This window comes from Trifolium pratense, linkage group LG4 (genome assembly GCF_020283565.1).
Source record: "Trifolium pratense cultivar HEN17-A07 linkage group LG4, ARS_RC_1.1, whole genome shotgun sequence".
Classification (NCBI taxonomy): domain Eukaryota; kingdom Viridiplantae; phylum Streptophyta; class Magnoliopsida; order Fabales; family Fabaceae; genus Trifolium; species Trifolium pratense.
Window position 1 is genome coordinate 22,356,814 of NC_060062.1, and position 10,154 is coordinate 22,366,967.

Consider the following 10,154-nt stretch of genomic DNA (forward strand, 5'->3'; position numbering starts at 1 on the left):
TTATATGTAATATGATGTTTTCATAAACTGTCTCAAGAGTACATATGATAACTTGATAATTCAATCCAAACATGTCTTTATTTCCTGTCAAAAAATAAAATAAAATAATGTACAAGCTCAAAGTGTGGACTTCTATCTATTTTATAAGAAAAATATTATTTAAACACAAATTTTTAACAAAATTACAACAAAACTACACTTTTATAATACCAAAACAATCACCAATGCATGTGATTTGATACAAAAGATGCTAGCATAAAACTCTACATATATAAATATCATTAAATTTGATAAAAAAAAAATCATTAAATAAACTCTAAAACACTTATACATTGGCACTAAAATATTTACTATCAGAAACATGACTACCAGATCTAGACCGTTCAAATTCATCAGAAGGATCCCAATCCAATGTAGAAGATTGAATCTTAGACAAAACCATAAAAACCTCAGAAACATTAGGTCTTAAATTAAGATCTTTAGCAACACATCTTTTAGCAATCTCAGCCATTGAATAAGCAAGTTCCAAAGGATATTCATCTCTCAAATTTGGATCCATAAAACCTCTAAGTTTCTCTCTAACATTTTCCCCTTCAAAAACTTGCTCAAAACTTGAAGACAAAAGTTTATCATCATTAACAACTTCTCTACCAGAAAGAAGCTCAAGAATCACAACACCAAATGCAAAAACATCCATTTTTGGAGTAATTAAACCATTTTCAATATACTCAGGTGCCATATAACCTTGTGTTCCTATTACATGTCTTGTTAATTGAAACCCTTCTTCTTCACCTTCATTCTCCATAACTCTTGCTAAACCAAAATTTGAAACTTTACCTCTAAAATTTCTATCTAAAAGAACATTACCACTTTTCAAATTCTTGTGAACATGTGGTGGATTAGCATAATTATGAAGATAATTAAGTGCATCAGCTACATTATGAGCAATTTGAACTCTATGAAACCAACTCAAAAACATAGAATTAGATTTCACTTTCTCAATGTGAAGCCAATCATTAAGAGATTTATTCTCAGCAAATTCATAAACAAGATAAGTGTTACCTTTGTAGACACAAAAACCAGATAATCTTATAATATTAGCATGATTAATTCTCTTCAAAATGTTTATCTCAGATGAAACATCACCTTTAAGAATCTTAACAGCAGCATCATCACCTTTAAAAGAAGCTCTATAAACAGAACCTTTAATCTTATTCTCTTCACTGAAAAAATTTGTAGCATTTTGCAATTCTTCATATTTATACTTAGTCAACGAATCAACCGCATATCGAATCCCCTCAGAAGAAAGGGACCAAGATTGAGTATTTGTTGTTGTGGAATTAAAATCTGAAATCTTTTTCGTATCAGAATCTGAAAATTTCTTAACCGTCGACGGTGGTAGCTCCGGTTGCTTTCGTCGCCGGAAACAGAGGAAAAACAGAGCAAGACCTACCAGAATCAAAACGACAACTCCAACCGCGACACCGACGATGACCCATTTCTTGGAAGAGGATGAACCACCGGAATCCGGTGGCTCCACCGTCTCCGGCGGTGAAGCTTGTTTTATGATTTTTTTCGGTGGTTCATTTTTGAGAGGGATTAAAAGTGGTGTGAAGTAGTAAATTATGGAAGTTGAAGAAAGTTCATTAGCTTCATAAACACTTTGTAGATCAGCTCCAAAAATATCAGCAATGGAAGAAACTGATTCACCTTCAGAAACCAAATATGTGAGAAGATACTTGAATCCTTCATCACTCTGTTTTTTCGTGGGACAAGCACATCTCAAAGGAACCGTAATCTTGTCACCAGGATTGAGATCTCGAACAGCATGAGAAGGATTCTGAGCAATAAGAGCTTGACAAGTTGTTAAAGCTTGGTAAGTAATATTAGCGACGGTGAAATATGTTTCACCGAGGGTTTTCAAAGTGTAGGTAGTGTTATGTTGATAGTAGTTTTTGTTACCTGAACAAGAACAGTTAACAGGAACGGTTGTGATTGTGTCTAAGGGGAATGATTGGACGGTGGGGATGTTGTTGGATTGTGAGATGAGGGAAGGTGTTGTGTTGAGGAGATTTGAAATGGAAGAGGGTGTGTTGTAATTTGGTGTTGATTTGAATGTGAGATATGATTGACATGAATTGATGCTGTTGCAAATGTTGCCTAAGGTTGAATTGTATGTGTTATAACAATCTAGTTGTTGGTTGTTTACGTATTCTTGTTGGGAATTTGTTTTTGGGATTAAGGTGAAGGAAATTGTTGTGAGGAGGATTATGATTAGTGTTGTTAAGGTTGGATTTGAATATGATGACATGTTGAGATTGTTTTTGATATGGTTTGGTTTGGGTTCATAGGTTGAGTTGAGGTTTAATATTGGTTCATTTATTGATGTTGTTTTCTGGGTTTTGTTTTGTGTGTGGAATTCAAAGAACGCGTATTTGTTGATACCTTTGTGTTGTGTGTTAAATGGTCTTGTACCTAACATCATCTTTGGTAGTGTGCAGTCGGACAATAGTGATTACAGTGCGGTGGATTGATTATATATAAACCGTTAGATTAATATTGGATGGTCTAAAATTTAAGTTTGAATATTCTATTTATAAATAATTAAAATTTGAATATAAAATCTGGACTGTTTGATTTTGATCGGACGGCCCAGATGCATTGACTGCATGCTATTAGACTCATTGAATCCAAAACCGTAGTTTATGCGTATGGGATGAGATGGGAATGTAATTATGGAAGGCGAGTAGGTCAAACACGTTGAGTTTCTTCTTCCTTGGTGGCAAGTTGCACATCAAATATCAAAATTGACTTTTACTTTGGTTGAACTTGAACCAAATTTTGGATCAAGTTTTAGTGCAGTCCCTATCCTCTACTTGGACCGGTATTAACAGAAGTAAAAGCAGCACAAAATTTAACGTTACTTTAAATCTCAATAGTTGATTTTAGATTGGACAATTCAGACTACATAATACTCCCTCCGGTCCTTTTTATAAGGAACACTTTGAAAAAATCACACAGACCAAGAAAACACATTTAACATAGTTATTTTCATTTAATACTCTTATAAATTTAAATTTATTCCATGTTTACCCTTATTTAATTACTATTTATTCAACTAACTTACTTATTTTTAAATTCTCTTTCATAATAAATAAGGGCATAAGTGAAATTGAACATTTAGAACATTTAAAAATTGGTCAAAGTTTCTTATAAAAAGTACCAAATTTTTTTTCCCAAAGTATTCCTTATAATAAGGACCGGAGGGAGTATTAATAATAAACAATCTCAAATATCCACTATAGTTCAAACAGTTATGAAGAGTAACAGCGTGACATAGTCATTACTGCGTGTATAATCCAAATCTCTCTAGTTGTACCTCAGTCACCCACATTTGTAAAAATATAACAGATAACTAATAAGCTAATTTATATCGAATATATTTTATTTTTTTTGGTTTACAATGAGTAAGAATCGAACCCATGACCTATAACATACTACCCAAATCACCACTAGACCTAACGAATATTGAACACTATAAACAATAATAAAAAAGTTAGAAAGACCAATTATGGACACTATAATTTTAATGACCTACTTAGTAATTTATGTGTTTTGTATATGTGAGTGGGTCATTTACTCACTCCAAGCTCCATTCATGACTTAGTAGTTATTAATCTACATTTTTTTTTTTTACTAATAACTAGTGTAGTATTCTTCATGATAAATGAAATTATTGAATTGTTGTAGCTTGACTTTTCATGGAATAGATAAAAAGGATACATCCCACTCAATTGAGGGGAACGTCACACACAAGATAAAAAATGTTGCTTGTTGTGCATGTGATTGTATTAGTGTACTACCATCTACGTTTCATAACTTGTTTTTCTTTTTTAATCTGTGTGGGAAAATGAAAGCTACGTACAAACATAAAATACAACATTTGAATTGGAGTATATCAACTACAATTTGGAGTATATAAACTACAAATAAATTATTTAAAAACAGGATGGGAGATCAAATTGACAATCCAGTTCAACCTTACAACCTCACAGATAAACCAGATCACTAGTAAATTAACATAAAATAAGAGTATCAATTAAACCACGCCATATAAATATTTGAAAAGATATTTAGAAACTAATATAGAAAAGTGACACTATGACTTGAACCAATTGTAGTTCAATCTCGTTCAATATAATTTTATTTCAGTTTTTGTTAAGTAGTCTAGTATTTAAAATTTTTTCTCTTAAAATAAACAAATGGAATATTCGAAGTTCGAACGCCGATCCAGCATATATAATGCAATGTTCATATCAACTAGTTAAGCTCACCGGGACAATTTTTTAAAACATCTTTTTTTTTTTTTTAAATAAACATTGATGTAAAGTAACTAACTGCTCATTTTCTAACAGATTTTAAAGACAGGACAGAACAAAAACGCTAAGAAAATATATAGTATTTTATATATTTCAACTTTTCATACACAATTATTTTACATTTAAATTAATTGTGTATCGTTTCTTCATTGACCACAATAAAATATCAAGTGGAAAATGACACCCTGGTTTTGATGTCACAACTCACAAGCATATCCCATGCAGCACAGTTGCCTTTCTGGAAAGAAAAATGAAATTAAAACTTTTCAATTATTTTACTGAGTTTAGGTTGAGTGGTTGACGGATCCGGATTACCTGCGGTTCTCATAGTTTCCCACAATAACAAATGTCAACCGTTTATTAAGATTGGATGGTTCCAATTACTTACACAATTTTGCACAATAAAACAATTTAGACCGCTGATTTGAAATCGGACAGTCCAGATTTATTATAGCAGGGTGTTGTAACAACGTGAAATTTGTTCTCAGTGGTTGACTATATCCACCATAATGATATTTTTAAGTGGCCAATTAGTAAATTACTACAGTACTAATTATTTCTTCCATTAGAGGTATCCTCAAACCATTTACAAAATTTTCTGTTTTTTTTTTAATATGTTTTGATGAGTTCAAAGATCACATCAATTTTATAATTTAATCCTTCTAAAATTCTTCCTCCGGTCTTGTACATAAGCAAAAATTCTTTTTTTCAAGTTCATTGAATAACTGATATCTGGTCAGTTATTCAATGAACCTGAAAAAAAAAAAAAACTTTGCTTATATGAGACTAGAGGGAGTATTCAACACAAGTTTTTCACTCATAAGATTAAAAATTAATCAAATGAAGCAACCACCAAAAGCTACTAATTCTATAACCTAGCTTTACATGCATGATGCATCATATCAAACAGTTTAAGTATTAAACAAAATAACCAAGCAAAATGAAAAATCTACTTCAAAATGTGTGTTTGGTTTTGCATTAGGGTACTAGTATAATAAACAGTGTTTAAAAATTTCAAATTAGACTTTTTCAAAAAAAAAAAAAAAATCAAATTAGAAACCAAACACACTAAATATACATACTAGTGAAAACATTAGAATAATACTCTATATATCTTATTGGCCTATAACCACTATTAAGCTTAAATCTACAAAGGAGAAGATATTACACATGCTCCCTTTTGCTGATTTGTATTTATCTAAGTGTGTCACTCGTGCTTTCGTTTGCATCCTCCAAGTCGAAAAATTGAGACAGATGCATAAACAAGTCCTATCAATGCAAGGACCAACACTGCATCAATAAAAAATAAGAAATGACTAAAATATCCCACGAAACCAAATTACAGCATAAATTAGTGAATCGACAGAAAGAGTTTAACCGAAAGAATTCAAGTTCAATCGTCTAAGCAAGTAAGCATGAAAACTTCCTTCTTGAAAAAAATTTAGCAAATTAGAATTTGGAAGTGACTTACTGCCTATCGTGAAATAAAAGAAAATCGCCAGGCGATATCTTTTAATCCACGGCAGACTAACTTCAAGAGTGCAATGCCTCTGATTATCTCCTTCTTTTACTCCGTCATGAGTCTCTGAATTTGATGGATGTAATTCCAATAATGGAATATCGACACCTGTAACGGCGACCCCATTCTTGTCTCGGACGTCGAATTTCACACTCACTGGATGAGAGTCCCAATCTATCTCAATGGTTCCAAAGTTTGGCTGGCCTAACAAAGTCCAACATTTGAAACTTCAAAACATGGAAATTGGAATCCAATGTAAGTACTCTTACCCAAAAATGAGGAGGTAAAATTTACCATATACACAAGATGTGTATTTGCAATTTGGTCCCCTAACTCTCATAGTAGACGGCGTTAACCATGCCACAAATCTCACTAGAGAACGTAAGAAATGCGGAAGAACCTCCTCAACAGATTGAGTAAGCCCGCTTGAGGTAATATCAAATAGTGGATAGTCCGTAGCACAGTCGTATCTTGTAATTTCGCCAAAGTGAACATCTCCGCTTATAAATAAAACTCCGCCTCTCTGTAAAGAAAGGACTAACAAGATGTAAAATAAATACTGATTCACAATATTACGTCAAAAAAATAAAGCATGTCATTCACTTTAACAACAAACGCTAACACATAGAAAACACAATGTAGAAAACGAAAGCACTGCAAGTTATTATTATTTATTACCTTACTATCTGCTATTAATTTGAAAAGGCGATCTCTTTCCTTTGGAAAACGACCCCATGATTCCATAGAGAACATCGGTTGAACAGCTGCTGATAGATTTGATATAACCTGAAATACAGCCAAAAGGCTCAAAGCTGGAATATATGCATATGTCAAAGTATACATTATGTTTGATACGCAACAAAATTTACAGACAGATTAATCTCAGCGATCTAAGTGATTGTAACAATTGATAACTAATTACCATACTTGAATAGAAGATCCAATTACTGTAAGGGCTGTTGGTGGACCATTTAGCTCGCTCTCCAACCATGACCATTGTGAATTCCCCAAAATGGTTCCATCACTTCCTATAGGATCTCTGTGGTATCTGGTATCTAAGAGAACAACCTAAGTTGGTTTCCCAAATCCACAAAAAAAATCTGATATTAGTACAATATAAGATGCATGCTTAAAAGTTTAAACATGATTTGAAAGAAACTTTGCAGCTTCATTATAGAAGAAAACAAAGTGAAAAGTCACAACATTTTAGAATGACGTAGGGGCTATTAGCCTACCACAAGACAATAACCATGACAAGATTTTATGAATTGAATGGAGAAAATGATGTTTTTAGTCGGTCAATACCTTGACATCTTTGCCCATGGGACCATATGTATACGAGGTATAGACACCGGCTTGTTTCCTCCTGAAATAAGAAGCTACAATAAGAGCATGTTTGAATTGACTTATCTTATCAACTGACATAATTGCTTGTGAGACTGTTTAGAAGAGTTTATGAAAACAACTTATGATATGTCTATAAACTGTTTTCAGCTTTTTCCATAAACTCTCCAAAATAGCTATACATAAGTGCTTATATGATAAGCGCTTATCCTATAGACACTTAATTAAGTTGTTTATCCAAACAGGGAGTACTAAATCTACATCTGTTGGCTATTAAAATCTATTAATGGATGAATATATGATAGACATGTAGAACTGTCTTCATCTCATACCACATGCAGCGTAACATTGTAAAACAATTAATATCCTACCTTGGGCTATCTTCTGGTTCATCCAAGAAGTCAAGAAGTAACTTTTGGTTGGTCCTTTTTCCATGAAATTCTTTTCCTGCATCGTTTAATCCATAGTCATGATCATCCCATGTACCAATAACCTATAACATTCCAATGTAAAAGTTAGGCTAAAGAAGATAAATAAAGACAGTCACCACAAAAACAACTATAAAAATGCTTAAAATGGAACACCTCAGCACTCTCTTTAACTCGAGCATAGCCAGGATTTGACTTAGCCTTCTGGTATTTAGCCTCCATTTCCTGCTCAGAGGCAGGAAGGAATCGCGGAACATTCTTCCATGGCCCAATTGTCCTTTCCCGTCCAAATATTTTAAAAGGACGTTTGTTGTCTCCGTAAATGTTATCTCCCAGCAATATAAATATTTGGGGATTGAAGTCTAACACTGCATCCCATATAGGCTGGCATAGATGCACAAGACACAACATACACATATATTAACAAGGTGACACGAAAAAGGTTAAATACACCACACAATTATAGCAATTAAAAGGCTATAGTAGTATTGTCAATCCTGAATCATGAAAAATAGCAGTTTGTTCAAATTCCGCTATGCAACAGTGCTATTGCGCTGCTATAACTGCTATTAGACAACACTTTGTACTAAATGCTAACAGTGTATCGCAGAACAATAGTGATTTGTTCATGTTCTGCTATGCTATAGCACCGATATAGCCGCTATTTAACAACACTGCCTATATAGTAACTAATATTGATCTTGCATTGGAGAGGAAGTTGTTAAGTGTAAAGCAGTAAAGAAGAGACCAATATAACATTACAAACAGAAAATGTAACATTGTTGCTAAGAAAAGCTTAGCTCCACCGATTTAACCGGTACCTCTAGTTCTGTGATTTTTTTATTTTAGTTGATTAAGAAATAAAATCGTAAAATATGTACATTATGTGTGTCGAAAACGAGATCACACTACTTGTATTTATAATGGTGGTACAATAAATACATTGAATAACAATGAATAAGCACTAACCTACGAAGTTATATAATACTAGGAATACTAACAATACTAACAATTCATGTAAAAAAAAAAATACTAACAATCAATCTAAGAAGTTGCTACACTTAAAGGAATATCTGCAGGTTCTTAATTCTAACACACCTCTTCAAGCCGGATCATACATGTCATAAAATAAACAGAAGAGAGATACTAATGTCCTAGACCATACAGTAAAATTTACTACCAAGTACTAAAATGTAAAAATAAATCAATGTCAGGTCTTATCTCAACATGAACAATTTCAAGTGGCATAATAAGTGTCCATTGTATCACACATTAGGAATTTAATTTATTTTCTAAATAATTTTGGTTACATTTTTAGTTAAAAATAAAACAGTTTCACATGCGTTGCGTCCTTGTGAGCATAACTAAGTTGGTACGGACATTGTTATATGTAGCGGTTGTAGTTCGAATCCCGGACACGGACGCTCCATTTATTCACCTTTAAGCCTGAAATTCTAGGCATTAGGATTAAGGCTATTTGACAAAAATAAAAAATTGAGACATAACATTTTTACTGTATTATTGATTATTTTTTCCCCTTAGGTTGATTATAAACAACAATTATTAACTACCTAAAAAAAACAACAACAATTATCATTATTAGGATTGTAAACTGTTGGTACGAGAATTGGGACATCATGGTACAAAGACATGAAAAACGAGAAAACAAGATACATGACAAAACAGAACAGAAAAAAGTACAATACAAAAAAAAATAAAAAAGAAACAGAAGAAAATTGAAACCTGAGGAGCACTTTGGTTGGAACATGATCCAAAGGCAATTCTAGAGACAAGATGTTCGCGCTTATTGTGAGTGTCGGAAGCGGTTATGGTGGTTGAAACGGTTAGTATTCCGATAAAAAGGAGAAAACACCGCCATAGCCACCGCCGATGACATTGATCGACACCCATTTGGCCAAAAATAATACTAATGGCTTTGAGTACAATTCTTTCTGAGAGATCAGAAAAAAAGGACCTTTCTTTTTTATCAGAATTTGAGACCCACAATAAAAAGTGTTAACAAATAAAATAGGAAAATTTATTTTTAATTACTGTAGCACTATCTTTTAATATAAAAAAACATTATTTTGAATATAATTTTTTTGAAAAATTTAAATTATTAACATTGTTTTTACAGTACATTTTAAAATTTCTAATGTTCTGATACATTAGGTAATTAAGTTGATAGATAAATGAGAATGTTTTTGAAAGAAATATTTTTTCTATCATTAAAAAATTATAATAATAAATATTGTTTATTAAAACTGTAAAAAAATAATTTTTAATTTTTTTTTTAATTTGAATTCCTCATAGTCAATATTGATTTTTTTTTAAGAAAAAATGTAAAAATATTATAAATAAATAAGTTTCCTCGACTCGAATACCACAATTCACATGTTAACCCGCAAATGTGTAATACCGCAAAAATTGAAAACAGTTCGCATTCTAGAATGCGAACTAGTTTACCATATATATATATATATT

The 10,154-nt window shown here is 32.2% G+C and overlaps 2 protein-coding genes across 2 annotated transcripts; both read right to left on the reverse strand.

Moving 5' to 3' along the window:
• On the reverse strand, positions 1-2,559 carry LOC123921107 (protein LYK5-like). Its single transcript, XM_045973507.1, has one exon. The coding sequence runs from the start codon at positions 2,483-2,485 to the stop codon at positions 326-328; it is 2,160 nt and encodes a 719-aa protein (XP_045829463.1). The 5' UTR covers positions 2,486-2,559; the 3' UTR covers positions 1-325.
• Positions 2,560-5,366: 2,807 nt separating this feature from the next.
• Positions 5,367-9,710, reverse strand: LOC123881666. The gene is made up of 9 exons (XM_045930389.1): positions 9,414-9,710; positions 7,827-8,054; positions 7,614-7,735; positions 7,204-7,264; positions 6,826-6,966; positions 6,577-6,684; positions 6,193-6,421; positions 5,851-6,102; positions 5,367-5,669 (listed from the first exon to the last, which is right to left on the reverse strand). The coding sequence occupies exons 1-9, from the start codon at positions 9,579-9,581 to the stop codon at positions 5,587-5,589; spliced, it is 1,392 nt and encodes a 463-aa protein (XP_045786345.1). The 5' UTR covers positions 9,582-9,710; the 3' UTR covers positions 5,367-5,586.
• Positions 9,711-10,154: the final 444 nt, after the last annotated feature.

Excerpts from the sequence above, each read along its gene's own strand:
- LOC123921107 (XM_045973507.1), bottom strand. The coding sequence starts at position 2,485 with ATGATGTTAGGTACAAGACCATTTAACACACAACACAAAGGTATCAAC.
- LOC123881666 (XM_045930389.1), bottom strand. The coding sequence starts at position 9,581 with ATGGGTGTCGATCAATGTCATCGGCGGTGGCTATGGCGGTGTTTTCTC. Across the intron at positions 6,422-6,576 it reads AATTAATAGCAGATAGTAAG|AGAGGCGGAGTTTTATTTAT; the intron begins GTAATAAATAAT and ends CTTTCTTTACAG. Across the intron at positions 5,670-5,850 it reads CTTTTATTTCACGATAGGCA|TGTTGGTCCTTGCATTGATA; the intron begins GTAAGTCACTTC and ends TTATTGATGCAG.